Consider the following 14,850-nt stretch of genomic DNA (forward strand, 5'->3'; position numbering starts at 1 on the left):
CCATTTGTCCTCAGGAATGGGCAGTGAGGTTTCTGTTTCTATGCAGAAGTTTGCATTTTTCATGTCATTTGGTCCCAATTCCTTTAAATCCAGTCCCACCTCCTTTGGGTGGTTGCAGTGGCCCTGATGGATACCTGAGCTGCATCAAGGGGCAAACTCCAGGCTCAGTTCACATGCCTCTAACAACCCTGCCATATGCTGATACTCCCACAGTGGGGTTTTTTTTTGGAGGCAAAGAACAACTCAGCACCAGACTTTGAGGACATTTTTCCTCAAAGAAAACATAAACAGCTGAACCCCACCCAGGGACTTGGACAAAAACCAGTCTGGATAAAAACCACCACCCTTTATTTTGACAAGACCTCATTGATTAAAAATATGCAGATCTAATGACTTTGCTGAGTGTTTGCAGAGTGTATTCCTGCTGGGTATTCTTTCCTCCACTACCTTCAAGAGAGTATTCACAGTGCATAAGGTTAAAAGGGTTTCTTTTCCCCTCCAGTGCAGAAGGGTACAAGAAGAGTTAGAAGTTTAGGATAAAAAAAAAGCCTGGCAGAGTCCACTCTAAGATGTAAGAGCAGCACATTCTATCTTCTTTGATATGAGCTTAATGACAGCAAAAGACTGTCCTCTGGTCCCTCAGTCAGCTCTTTCCACTGATTGGAGGAAGAGCTTCTGGAAAAAAACACAATGCATTGTTCAAACACACCCATAAAAATGGCCTTCTGACTATCCAAACACATTGTCTGTCATCTTAGATCAAGCATGGCTCTTACACTTAAACATAAGGATTAAAAGGCATCCATTAAAAGGAAAGTTTAAAATTCTATTAAAAAAAAAAGCTCAGAAGCTTAAAAGACTAATTATTTGTGTAATCTTCAAGATCAAACATTGCTGAAATAAAGACTTTAACTCCTTTATCAGATAAAACCTGTGTGCAAAGATTGCAAGAGGAGAAGATACTATTAAGATAATCTAGTTTGACCTCATGACCTCAGGTTTTGGCATTTCACTGGTACAGGACCCTTTCAGTTGTTCATGGAGCTATATAGAAAATTGAATAAAACCATGGAGGATGCAGCAGCCTACATAAACTTGAAAAAAACAGACCACAGGTGTTCATGTTCCTTTAATTTTTGTGTTTGTAGGCAAGGCTCAGTGCCTAAAGGAATAATCCCAAGTCCTCTGCTGACACAGTTGGTGCAGATCTTGCTGAAGCTCATGGATGTCCTTTTCCATCAGATGAGAATCTAGCCTGAGAAGTTCCCACCTTCAAGGGAGAACTAAGAAAGTACAAAAGTGCAAATACCTAGAAAGGGCAATTTGCAGAAATCTTTGGACAAACTACATTCCCAAAGTCTCTCTCCATTTTTCTTTTTGTCTTTCTACTTTTTATGACAAGAGCTCAGGATTGTGTTCACTGTGCCAGTTTTCAGCAGGACAGGAAGAAGAAGCCGGGACACATTTCTTTGTGTGTGTCTTTTCTAATCTGTTAGAGCTGTCTGATGTCTTCATATCTAATACATTTGGGACCTTTGATCTGAGTTGGAAGACGTCTCAAGAAGGACTGATGATTCACAGGAAAACAGGATATCCACAGGGGAGCCAGTTGCTCAGTCCAGCAGAATTAATCAGCATTAGATATGTGAGCTCTTGCTCTGAAACACTGTAAATAAGAAAAACATCACTGATCATTATAGGTGTGGGAATAAACAAAGAGAGAAACACAATTTAAATCTCTAGCTGTCAAAAATGGTTTCTGAACCACCCACTTGATTTTTTGGTGGAGCAAAACTGTGGTGTCCAGATGAAAACGTGACTTCTGTTTTGCGAAGAGGCATTGTTTCAACATTTTCTTCTGTTCTGGCACCCAGACTGTTTTTGCAAAGCAGAGACATACCTAAGAGGTCTGAAATACAAGAGGTGCCTTCCTGTGCCCAAACAGCCCAACAGCCTGGTTACAATGCCATGCTCTCCCTGGCTTGCTCTGTCTTGCAGCTTGGTTTATATTTCCCTCTTTCTTCTCTCCTGGCCTCGTTTCAGCCAGCGAGTGCCTGCAGCTGGCCTGGCCAGAGCAGAGGAGCTTGGAGCAGCCTCCTGGGAAGGAAGTGTAATTAATGAAGGTGCCCGTTCACCCAGGGACCTGAGGGACATCACCTCCCTTGCTGTGTAGGCCCTGGCTCATGAGGAGGGAGCTGGTGCTGCACTAGAGGATGGTGACTGCATCTTCCCTGGCACCTCTTGGTGGCAGAGACTGCCACCACTGCGGTGTTGGTAGCTGAGCATAGAAGAAATGGGCAGCACCATCTCCTCCTCCTCATGCTCACGTGTTCAGGATGAAGCCCTTACAATTGGATTGTACAAAGAGTATGATCACTCTGGACATAGTGTTCCTGAAGGATACTGCTTTGTTAGATCCTGAGCAGAACAGCTAGGTGCCAGAAAGGCAGCTGTTCAGGCTGGGGAATGTTTGAGCATTAACAGAATCAGGGAATGCAGCAATGTTCCATTAGAACAGGGAATTTTGGCTTCTTGTCAAAATTCCTTGATTAGTCAACAATTTCTGTCAAAAGATGCCTTTTAATTTTGACTTGATTTGCCTTGATCATAACGGATGGGAAGGGTTAAATCTCAAGGTGATGGCTTTCCACTCAAGTGCTTCAGGTCTGAGTAGGTCCTGTTCATAAAATCATGTTTGAGTTGGAAGGGATCTTTTAAAGGTCATATATTCCAACCCTCCTGCAACGATGCAAACTCCTTTTCCAAAATCTGCTCCTGCAAAAGGCCCAGCACTGAGCAAAATCCCTACTTGTGCACCTTGTCCTTGTGCTCGTGGGAGGTGAGTGGATGTTCTTGGTGATGCTCCCTCCGTGCTGTGTCCCACACTGCAAGTTCATGTCCAAGGATTGCTCTTGCCTTCCACAGGCACTCTGTGAAAAACCCCTCATGAAAGTGGGGCTGCAATGGGGATGAGAGCTGTGCCAACAAGTGGCTCTAAACTCACTTCCATACCTGGATCTGGAGTGGCAAACGGCTCTTAGTGGTCAGTGATTTTAATGGAGTGCTTATTATTTATTATATGAGATGGAACTTTCACGTGTGTCATATGCTCTCTTTCTCAGAAGGAGGAATCCTACCCTAAGATATTTAGGTACAAGCACCAAAACACCTCAGACCTGCAAATGGAACTCCTGAAGCCCAAAGGGATGTTGTAACTGCCTAAACTCAACAAAAAGAGGAAATGCTGGGGGCATTTAACTTTACAAACAGCCTTCAGTTAGCCCATTTCCAGCACAAATGCCTCATGCATGGTAATGGATTTCAAATACACTAAAGAGCACGGCCACAAAACCAAACAAGCCTTAACATTTGACCTTATTGGGGAAAACAAGTCTACAATTACCAAAGAAAACTAAGCATGCCTAGCTAATTGACTCATCTTAGAACTCTAAGTTTTGTTTCCATGACTGAACCATCGGAATGTAAAGCCTTGCCATCTTTCAGCTAGCATGGTTTCCTTAGATCTCATGGAATATCTGAAAATCACTAGTCACCTCCTAACATTTTGACTAGTCTGTTCAGTATAAAGAGGAGAAATGTACAAACATAAATGGCAACAACACTTTTTTTTTTTTCATGATTTAACATTCCTGGAACAAAACATGAACATCAAATCAATGAGTTAGAAGCTCTAACACCCTTGTTGCTGTATGCTCATCCACCCATGAACATTCCATATAAAATTACCTAATAATCAATTTGAAGTACTTTAAAGTAGCTTGTTTTCATCCTAAGTCAGTAACAGAATCAGCAGTGCAGTCTCTAGAACTAAGGCAGGGGTCTTATCCTCAAAGATATAAGCCAGAAATAGTGTGAAGTCTTTGGTGTTTTAGGTATCATTTAAAAAGACCATCTGTAGGTGCTGAGACTCCATACAGGGAACAGAAATTTGCCTAAGACATGGGAAGACAATTCTAGCCATGTTTTTTTTAGTCATTCATAATGTAACATTCATAATTAGAGACTGGCCAGAAGTCACCTAAGATGGGTGACACTTTCTGCTCCCATGAAAAACCAGGAAAGCAAGGAAAGGAGGAGATGGTCATACTCATCTCAGAGGATCATTCCAAAGCAATGAAGCAGTGGCCCATCAGATAAGTCAGCTGAAGGTATCTTAAGTGAGCACTCTCGCTTGTGGATTGTTTGGTTTCCATAGCTCTTGGCAAGTCACTCATGCTAAAACTGAAATTTTTTTATTTTGTTTTGATGAAACTGTCCCAGTGTTAAGCACATGTTTGAAGGGCAGTTTACAGGTTTAAATGACAGTGTTTATGAAAGCTTAGTGAATATTATCTTGCAAAAAATGAAGACTTCTGGAGTAAGTTATATAGTGACAAATTAATTTTATATTCTGTTTAACCACATGTCAGTAAACTCAAGGCAAGAAAAATCTGTTAAGAAAGCATTCAAAATGTTTAGCTAAGTGTAAGGCATGGTATGCCTGTTTCATGGTACATCTCTGGCTCTGAGGTGGCCCATATTGTGTTCAGCTTACATAGGTTGTCTGAGATTAAATGCATGTGATGGGCACTTGAATGTGTATGCAAAACTCTGCTGTCAGACTTCCTGGCAGGGGACTGGGTGATATGGACCAAATGTGGGCTGCTCTAGCCTCGGGGCGTAATTTACAGCAACCTGAAGCTCAGCAAATTACTTGAGAAAGAAAGGGAGAAGGGTGTGTGTAGCAGCAGTAACCAAAGCAGAGCAGAGCATCCCTGCACCTACAGAGTACTTTATTTTAGCTGTGGTCCAGAAGCTGGGAGTTGCATCTGGGGATGTAATGCTACAGGTCAAGAGATCTGAGGCCAGGACATTGCACATATCTGTCTCTGGTTTGTTCTTGACCTAAGAAGTGACAGGTAGGCTGTGCTGTAGCTTATTAGAGCCCCAAGGGAAACACAGACACATTTAAAACAGTTTATGTTCCAAACCCATTATTATTGTTATTATATGGACATGCTGCCTCCAAAATCAGATACCCACATCACCAGCAAACATCATGTATTGCAAAGAGAAACCAAGTAAGGTCTAGTTGAAAGAGCTACAGGCCACTGGCCACTGATTCTTTTTCTAGTGAGGACTTTTGGCAGATCACAGAGAAGCATCTGCACGGATCCCACAGAAGCTGGCAGTGCTGTAACTGTACTCTGGTTGTGTTTGTACCCAGCCTTTAGCTGGCACCTGTTTGCACCCTCCTAATGGGAATACCTTGCGAGAAGATGCCAGAGTGTACCTGGGTACACTGAGGGGCAGCACTTGTTCTGGCCCTTTAATGTTTAAACAGCTGTGCTGGATTTGCCAGAGGGTTTCCGACAGCCATTAAGAACGGATCCCTGAGTAAACAGCCTGGTGTTATTTATTCCAATTCAGCTGTGATAATTCACACCATCTGAAGAGCAGCATAATACTGTACTGGCAGGTTTCTGAGATGTTTGCTACTGCTTTGAACAGAAGGATCCTTGTGGCAAGGGGAATGTGATTTCCTCATCACTGATAACTCTGGACAAGACAATAAAAGATACAACACAATTTAAAACAAAATTAATTAAATCAAAATGAAAATGTAATTGCTAACACAGCAGTCACAGGCTTGTGCTCACACAGGACACTCATGTGTGCTGACATATTTACAGGTGTTGGTTACAGGCACTAACAGAGGAGATGTACAGAGTTTACAGAGTTCTATCAGGTCTGGTCACACTCCTAATTAGTTTCTTCTTGTTGCACAAGCTGTAGAGGCAACTCAAGGAATATCCATTTGGAAACATCCTAGAGGGAAGGGAAACTGTAATATTCAAGACCACAGTCTTCAACAAAACTGATTTCCTCCAGCCTTGATGTGAACATCAGATATATCTGCAACTACCAGCTAATAGTAGAGTTCCTGCTTCAAATGTGGCTTATCTGCTTTGCCTGGCTAAGTGATGATTCAGTATTTGTCCTTGACCTGCAGCTTTACATCCCCAGAAGCAACTCGCGTTTTCTGGTCCTTATGGCTGAATCAGTGCCCACTCTCTTGGTCCTTTCTCCCTATTGTCCTATAATGAACTTACCAAATGACACATCTTAACATTCCTCTTTTTAACATAGCTGTTGTTATGCCATTCTTACTCTTCAAGACACGCTTCCATCTCTTGCCCTTGATGTCTTCAAAACACCTAGAATAGAAAAGACAGATGCAATCACCCAATTCACCAAGCTAAATTTTCTGTTAAATTGGAGACTTCCTGGAATTAATCCTGAGCAGAATACCACGAATTGCTCGTCAAGTAAATATTTAAGATGTGTATACAGTAAATCTCTGGAGTTTAGTAAAATCAGGACTCAGGGGCATGTGCAACAGCAATTTCTTACCCACTGCTGCCTTATAAAACTCAGGAAAATGGTAATAAGTAGTGATAGCATTCAAAATTTTGGATAGTTTTACTTTGCTGTAAAGCTATCTGAATTCTTTCGTCTTTTTTTGGTCATATTTTAGACAAATATGCTCAACTTAATCATCATAGCTCTAGTTTGTTGGTAGGTGTCCATGTCAAAGGAGCTGAAAGTTACGTGTTGAGTTCATTAACTGCAAACTGTCACCTGATTCTATTAGAAAAAGCTTCAGGCTCTCAAAGCACATGTTACACAGCAATGTTTTGGTTCTAGCTTTGGCCGGTTGGGATAATTTCACACAGGTAAAAATGATAACGGTACAAGACATGTTGACACCACTAAAAAGAACATACAAATGCACAGTGACACTTCACACAGGGGTTGCACGTAAGACACTCACAAATTTGAAGTCCGGCACTGCGTGGAGCCGAGGATTCTTAACTCATTAAGCTCAGTGTGAGTTGAGAGTGCTTGATGGTTCAGGTGCTCGGGCCCTCAGTGAGGCTCTGCACATTCATGTCACAGACAGGAGTAATTTCCCCTTTCTAGTGTGTGTGTGTTCCTAATTGCTAGATTAGTACAATTGCTGATAATCACGAGTAATAGAAATGGATTTCTGGTACTGAAGTGCTCTTTCTGGAAGTTAATAAAGCTCATTCAACATCGCCTACAGTTTTACAACACTCTGTAATGCAATAATGTAATGAGTACAATCTGAATACTGTACAAAAGACAGTGTAAAGTTAAAAATGGATCTAGGGTAGTGCTGCTTTTGAATATGAGCAGTGCAAGGTATAAATTACTTCCTTGAGATGGATACAGGAGTTAATCTGTGAACAATGCAGCCCAGCTCACATTCAAATTCGCTCCCTTTTTTTCCAGATTTGCTTCCTGTCCTTTTCTTCCAGTTGTTTTATATGAGTTCATCCTTGTTAATTCCATCAAGATGATCATGCTTTTCATTTACACCTTCCAGTTTCCTAGTTGAATTTGGCTATTAAAGGGGTTATAAAAACTTTGGTAACAACGTGATAAAAGGACACAGCAGGAAACCAACTCTACTTAAAAATTACAGCATGAATCCCAAGTCAATTTGAAACTTCTAGCCCTGTCACTTGTCAGATGTGTCTCCTGCCACAGTTGGAACACCTCAGCAATTCAGTGATAATTTACATTGTTCTCACTACGTGCAAACAGAGGACTGTTAAATTTCATTATTCCAGGACCCATCCATGCCCAATATGACAGGTTTTGTATGCCCAATATGACAGGTTTGTTGGTAAAACAGCAAATTAACTGTATGTGTAAAACCTCTAGTCCTTTCTTCTTTCCTTGCATGAGTAAGACTGTATTTAGGGAGAAAATGGCTTTGTCTACCTGTAAATGAAGATCTCCTGAAACGCAGTCTCCTAAGAAGTTGATGGTAATCAGTAATGCCAAACCCTCATTACTGTAGAGGCATTTTCACCAACTGTATTTTGGATTTTGCAATTAACACACAAAGAATTATTCCTTTCTTGTGTAACAACATTTTAATGTCAGTAAAAAGTGATTTTATAGTTCAAGATTACAAATAAAAAAATATTTCATTGTGACCCTTTTGCCATTTTCCCTCTGACAAATCTTCAAATTTTAGTTAGGAAAAAAACACGAGGTGGATTGGATGCTTGCTCTATGGAAAGCTGAGGGACTTCCTCCCCACTCTGCAATTGCTGGATGTTTTGAAATGGAAGATTTTATTTCAAGTAAAGCCCAAAGAGTTACTCTCTCTCCCATGGCAGGTGACCACAGGGGCTTTTACCACCACCAGATCCTTTCAAGCTGAACCAGCTGGAAGGACACTGAAAGGAATGAGTCAAGCACCTCTCTAGCTACTGGACTGCATCAAGAAGGCACAACATAAGCAATGGTAAAGTCAGTAAACAAAATTTTACTGTAATATTTTGTAACACAGATACTGTATTTCTCTTTGAAGTGTAAAGCTACCGTCTTACACAAGAAAGATGGACAGACCCTTTTCCAAGACTAATATGGATACAATAAATATGGAGTTTTACATACTAGATCTGTACACAGAAACTTTGTCCCACAGCCATAAAAATTTACATTTAACAGTGCAACATATAATTTAATCCTTTATTTATCTGACATAGGATGTTTACTTACTAAACACAAGCAACTACCTGGTTTTAATATACATATTTTATATATATATATGTTATATATATATATTCAACAATCTGTACAGGTTTCTAAACATAAAACTCCAAAAAGGCACAATCGTCTATACAACATGTACAAAAATGGCTGGAGCTGACAAGAAACAACAATTATTGGTCAAGAGTTCATGATTGCACGAAGATTAGTAATGGGTTTGTGTCAGAAAAATGTGCTTTAAGGAAAGGAAGGTTTGCAAAGAAACCTGCAAGTGTTATTAAAAAAAACCCAAAAAACTCTAAAAATAAAAACACAATGAAAAACAAAACCTAGGTTGCTATTACAAGTCTATCCTCATCGTCACTGCTGCCATCGCTAAACTGCATCGTGTTTTGCCGCTGGGGCGGGGCGGCTGGCCTGGGCACCTGTCTGTCCGGGGTGACAGTTCGGTGCACTGGGGACTTGGTTAATGCGTTGGGATTCACCTTGGAGCGGGGCTCTGCAGGAGCAGCTCTCTTCACCTGGAGGGCAGGGAGGTCACGCTTTGGCTTGCTGGGGTTTGCGAGGTCAGTCTTTTCAGGATCAGCCTTCCTGGGACCAGCGGGGTTGGTCACCGGGGTGGGCTCGGGATGGCTCTTCCCTGTGCACCGCTGGCTGCCAGCCACTGCCTGAGGAGAAGCATCCCGCCCGGCCTGGCCAGCCTCGGCCGTGGGGAAGCCGACAGGAGCTGGCTCCGGCTGGACCTCGCCGGCTTTGGAGCCTGCGGTGGGTGCCTCAGAGGCGCCGTGCCCCTCGGCGCTGGCGGGGCTGACGGAGGGGATGAGGGTGGGCAGGGCGATGTTCAGGATCTGCAGGCCGGGAAGGTGTCCCTGCGGGCTGGGGGTGCCCTGCGGGGCCGCGCCAGCTGCCAGCACCTGGAGGCCCACGGCATTGAGGGTAATTCCCGGCGGGCGCATCTGCGGGGCGATGTTGGTGTTTGCCAGGCCCAGGATGTTGACTGTCTCCATGCCCAGCGGCGGCAGAGGCTGCAGGCTGGGCGTGCCGAGCCCCTGAATGCCCGGCACGCTCACCTGGCCGATGGGAATGCACGGCACCACGCCATTCACCTCGGCGACTCCCATGGGATTCGTGGTGGTGCCGGCGGCCGTGCCGCCCGTCTCGCCCAGGGCGCTGGTAGTTCTGTGAATGACGCTCACAGCTGGGATAGTGAGCTGCACGGGCCCCGCCTGGATGGGAACGAAGGTGGAGTAGGTAGCTAGGCCGGCAGGGACCACCTGGATGCCCCCGACCGGCACCATGCTGTAGGGAGCCTTGGCTTGCCGCTGCGAGTGCAGGGGCAGGTGGCTGAAGAGGTGAGTCTGGGGAGCTCTCGGCTCGCCACCTGGCTTCTCCTCCGGGATTTCGGTGTAGGGTGACGGCGCTGTCGTCAGCATGCTGTGGTCTGCCAGCGAGGACGGCGAGCTGATGGAGGGTGTACTCTGGGATAGAACAATACAGGCGTGTTAGTGTGGCAGCCACCACTGCCCTTCAGCGACGTAAAAACACGAGGGAGCTGGGAGTGCTTCCCATGCCCCCTTTTAAGAAAGAACAACACCAAAATGGTTCATAGTATATCGTGCTCAGCTTAAACAATGAACTGATTTCCTTCCTTTCTTTTTCCACCTCCTTCCTCACTCACTAATTGCATTTTCCTCTCCTAATTACCCTTGCTTAATTTCTCTCAAACACTAGCGCTCAAAAACATTGCTGAGTATCTTTTGCACATGTATTTTATGTGGCAAGAAGACTTTGGAGAACTGCTTTATGTGGAAATCACCTCAGGCAAGAAGGTTAAATAAGCATAAGCTGGCATTTTTGATGCACTGGGATCCTCTCCTGAAGGCATTACAGCCTCCAGCAGGCAGAGGCAACGTCAGGCACATTTGTCATAGGTGCTTCTAATGTGACAGACAGGGTAGACAATGACAGGAGATGGCTGACAACTACAGCTTCTGCAGAGGTGGAGGTGATGGGTGGATACTGGAGTGAGATGTGGGATCCACATCCCATTGCTGCCTCAGCTCCCTGTGATTTGGTGCACACACCTGGATTTATAATGCTGTTTTTATCCTCCCTTTTCTTCTCCTACAGCCTATTACTGCCAAGGCTTGCAACTCCTTTCCTAGAACCTCCTAAAATGAGTGGTCTGAAAGTGCAATTGTGATCTCATGGTTATCTTTTCATTTTTGGCACATTCATCACACACACACACACATATGCACACACACTGGTGCAACCTTACTTAGTTTTTACAGTCCTGACTCTCAAAAATTCTCTAGAGCAAGCAAAAAACTCAAAACCAGACAGAAATGCTTTTGAAATCTGCTCATAGAAAATGTATTGGCAAAGGGAGAATATGTTTAAGCAGCTATGCAATGCCGTTCTGTCTAAATGAGAAGATGGGTGTGAGAAAGAAGTCAACATGTTCTCAGAACTGACACCTCACAAGAGATCCTGATAAGCTGGTATGGATGCTTTCAAAGGAATGTACAACAGCCTTCCTGAGCTATGCAGACTCCTTTTCTTGAGTGCAAGAACTGGGATCCACAGCCATTCACAACAGAAACAGAATGTAGATTAACCACTGGAGACATAAAGCTGATGCTTCTTTTGGTCTGGGAAAGGAAAAGAAAATCTGGAAAGGAATTACTTCCTCGTATTACTTACATACCTTCTATTTTTTTTTTTAATATATTAATGTAGACAATTATTAGAGATATATAAATGAATACCGTTCAACATTTTTACTTGCATGAATATTTGCCTGAGGCTTCACTGGTTTTATTTAATGAAGAAGTACACTCAGTTAAGTGTCTTCTGGTATCCACTGGCAACAATGGAACCTAAACTCCAAATACTAGGACCCTTCCCATTTTATGGCAGGTATACACAGCAATCAGAGACCACTTAATTTTATTCTCTGTCATATTACAAACTCACTCCAATTTATATTTGCCACATGAACTCACAGTTCCTACAAGCAGGGATGAACCTGTGTCAAACAATAAAATTCAGCAATAATTTTTACTGTTTCTCCGTGTCAAGAGTTTGCTATCTCAAACTGTGTAAAAAATAAATCTAGTATTGTAAATTTTCAAAGAAAAAAACAAGCCACTAAGTACTTAAAACAGATTGAAATTTTTACTTTTTATGCTTTTGAAAATTTTCTGCTACATTTTTTTCAGTAACTGCAGGCATTTAGGTTTAGGCTTGGGCTTGATGATCTCAAGATTTTTTTCCAACCTAAATGATTAATTGGTTCTATATAATATTTCTAAATATTACATTCATCATGGAGAAGGCAGTGCTTTGACTACCCCTTTAATTAAACTACTGTGCATCTCATTTTTTTTGACCATTACTCTGAAAAGCTCGAATGCCTTCATGGTCTGTAGCAAGAATTAAAAATTCCAAAAGCTATCTTTAGGGTCAGTATGGCGACTTCTACCATCCCCATCACAGTCTATTAAAGCCATTGCTGAATTGAAAAAGGCTCAGTAGCTGCCAGCCACTTCCCTCTGTGATTTCATGGGCACAGTTTTAAAAAAACACAGTTGCCAAAATTACTGAATGCTCCCACAGACCTGCACACAGACTGATCTCATCTTTTTGCACATGCTTTGAAAATCCATGTCTGACACGTACATGGGCAAAATACATCCTTTTCTAATTAAAGTCTTCTTTCAGCTTGGACAAAAGCTGAGAGCACTGGGAACTCAGGTCTCAGTCCTGTGTTCATCTCTGCTTTTGTTACTGTGCAAGGGCAATCTCCTAGTCTCCTTGAACATCTGGTGCTCTTTCTAATTCTACTACTAAGCATATTTGGAGGATAGATAAACAATTGCACCATTTTTTTTAGTGATAAGGCAAAAAACTTTGGGACTAGATTAATTTCCCTTTGGAATTACCCATGATTGTATCATCATATTTCAGAGTGAAATGATTGTTGAATTCTATCACTTTCCCCAGAAAACATAACCACCACCATATGTTCATGTTATGTATTTGTTATTTCCTTCTGATTTGTAATACAATCTACTAGCTCCAAACATTAGCTGAAATGACTATATTACAATTAAACCTTTCAGGAAGAATACAACCAAATTTAAGAATTTGAAAAGCAATGCTCCTACAACATCCTTGTGTCTACAGTCCTATATATTTGAGCTTGGACTAATTTTAAATCTTCTGAAAGACTCATCACCAAGCATGAAGGGAAAGACAAACATTTTGTTCTTTGAAAAATCTCCAAAAAGATATTTTTAGAAGGAGGACTTTAAATCCTACTTTTTCCCTGGTTTTAGACACTCCTACCTTTGTAAGAGCTGTAGTTGATATTAAGGAGTGGCCCAAGGCTGTATCTGGATCAGGATAATCCACAGACATCTGGCGACCTGGAGATGCAGGAGCAATGTCCGTCAGTACCACATCAGCACCACAGGGACCCACTCCTCTCTCCTGGGCTTTGTCCTCATGTGCTTCCTGATGGGTGGATTCTGCTGGCGACCTGGAGGTCCTGCTGACTGACTGCACCGTGCTAAGGACAGTCATCTTGGTCAGCAGCGCTTTTGGGAGACCGTCCATCGAGTCCGTGTGCGCCCCAGTGAAGCAGTCTGGAAGCCTGATGTCGTCGTCGGTGCTGGTGGCATCCTGCAGGCCGTGGCGAGAGGGGTGGTGCTGGGGGCTGGCCGTCACCGAGGGCGTGGTGGATAGCACTGACTCAGCCTGGCTGTCTTCATCATCGTCCTCATTGTCATTTTCATCTTCATCACCACCATCAGACTCCTCCACATCATATCCTGACCGGTCATAGCCAAATCTTTGCTTCTCACCTGCAAAAGTGGGGAAGTAGAAGTTAAGACAATGAAGGCCCTGGACTAAGAAGGAAGCAAGAGACAACAACTAAAACCACCAAAAAAACCACATGGCACATGTATTTTCCACTCACGCCACATTGCATCAAAGCAACAAGGAAGACTTACATTTTGGTTTTTATTTTTTTCCAGCTTACATATTTAACTGTACAGCTATATAATCTTTCATCTTCTGTTTCTATATTGTTTTTAACCTTTTGGATTTGGCCATTTTCCTCAATGCCGTTTGTAACCATTTGCTCAAAGTTACCCTTCACTCTTCTGCTCAGGAAGCAGTGAGCAGATTCCTGGTTCATTAGGTTCCCAGTGCTGACATGTGGGGCTGGTCTGTCAACCTTAGCGGTGGGATATTCTCTGGATAGTTCTGACTCATAAGTGGGTGTCCTTGTACCTAATATGAATCACGGCTGCAAAGGTTTTTGAAGGATGCAAACACAAAGACTTGAGGCTGTTAGTCAAGAATCTGTCTTGTTAACAGGCAAAAGAGACCAAAATTAGATCTTACTAGATTTCTTTACTTCACTAATGTTTTGAAAGGTTTATTAAAAAATTACCCAAGATGTCCTAGGAACCAAGAAAGCATTAATTGTATCAAAACTTACCTATGAATCTTTGTTTGCATAAAGAAGCCCTCCTTACAGCCAAACCTCTGTCTAGGGGTAAATTTCACTATAAAATACAGTTCTACTGCAGCTTTTCACCTTCTTTTGTATCTAACTTGGAAATAGAGTCATCTTTAGTAAAGCGACAGAAAATCCCATCTGCTATGTCTGATTCAAAGCCAGACTGTCTGGGATCATATTTTATAAAAGACAAAATGCTTTGAATACATTAATATTTTGTATTTGATTAAAGGTCTGTCTCTTGAGCTGTCCAAAAAACATATCTGCATAAAAATCATTTGGCTCTGTAAAACCAAAAATGTCTGGTTAGATAAAATCTCAAAGATGCTGTTCTAGAGAAATCTACACAACTTACCATCAAAATGAACAATTCTGAAAAAAATCAGACCCTTAAAAGAATTTGAATATACTGCCTATACTTCAGGCTGCTAAGTTACCAAAATCAAAACAAACATTTTGAACTCCAGATAAAATAAATGAGTTTAACTGAGCTACCTTTCAGTAAGTTACCCACCATATTAAGCCTTTATGGTTTCAAATGAGCAATGCAATTGGGAATTAATAGCTTCTTTTAAAAAATCCATCTGTAATGACTTTCCCCCTCTTTGCCTACACAATAATTTGTACATTAGCTAAATATGGAAACTATATTTCCTACATTTACTACAGCAGATGTGAACATGTCTGACGTTATTAAAAATACCCCAAATCCTCCAGGTCAT

At 42.2% G+C, this 14,850-nt stretch overlaps 1 protein-coding gene across 17 annotated transcripts in view; it reads right to left on the reverse strand.

The window, feature by feature from the left end:
• HIVEP1 (HIVEP zinc finger 1) overlaps window positions 1-14,850 on the reverse strand; it is a 137,307-nt gene that overhangs the window by 6,062 nt on the left and 116,395 nt on the right. For 16 of the 17 annotated variants that reach the window (XM_077785794.1, XM_021536522.3, XM_021536511.3 and 13 more), the window contains 2 exons: window positions 12,946-13,463; window positions 7,949-10,070 (listed from right to left, as the gene is read on the reverse strand). In XM_077785794.1, the coding sequence (XP_077641920.1) occupies window positions 8,922-10,070; window positions 12,946-13,463 (1,667 nt within the window). In that variant the 3' untranslated portion in view covers window positions 7,949-8,921. Of the gene's footprint in view, window positions 1-6,113; window positions 6,219-7,948; window positions 10,071-12,945; window positions 13,464-14,850 lie in introns of those variants that run through there. The other variant, XM_077785810.1, reaches the window with a different exon arrangement.

This window comes from Lonchura striata, chromosome 1, assembly GCF_046129695.1.
Source record: "Lonchura striata isolate bLonStr1 chromosome 1, bLonStr1.mat, whole genome shotgun sequence".
Lineage (NCBI taxonomy): Eukaryota > Metazoa > Chordata > Aves > Passeriformes > Estrildidae > Lonchura > Lonchura striata.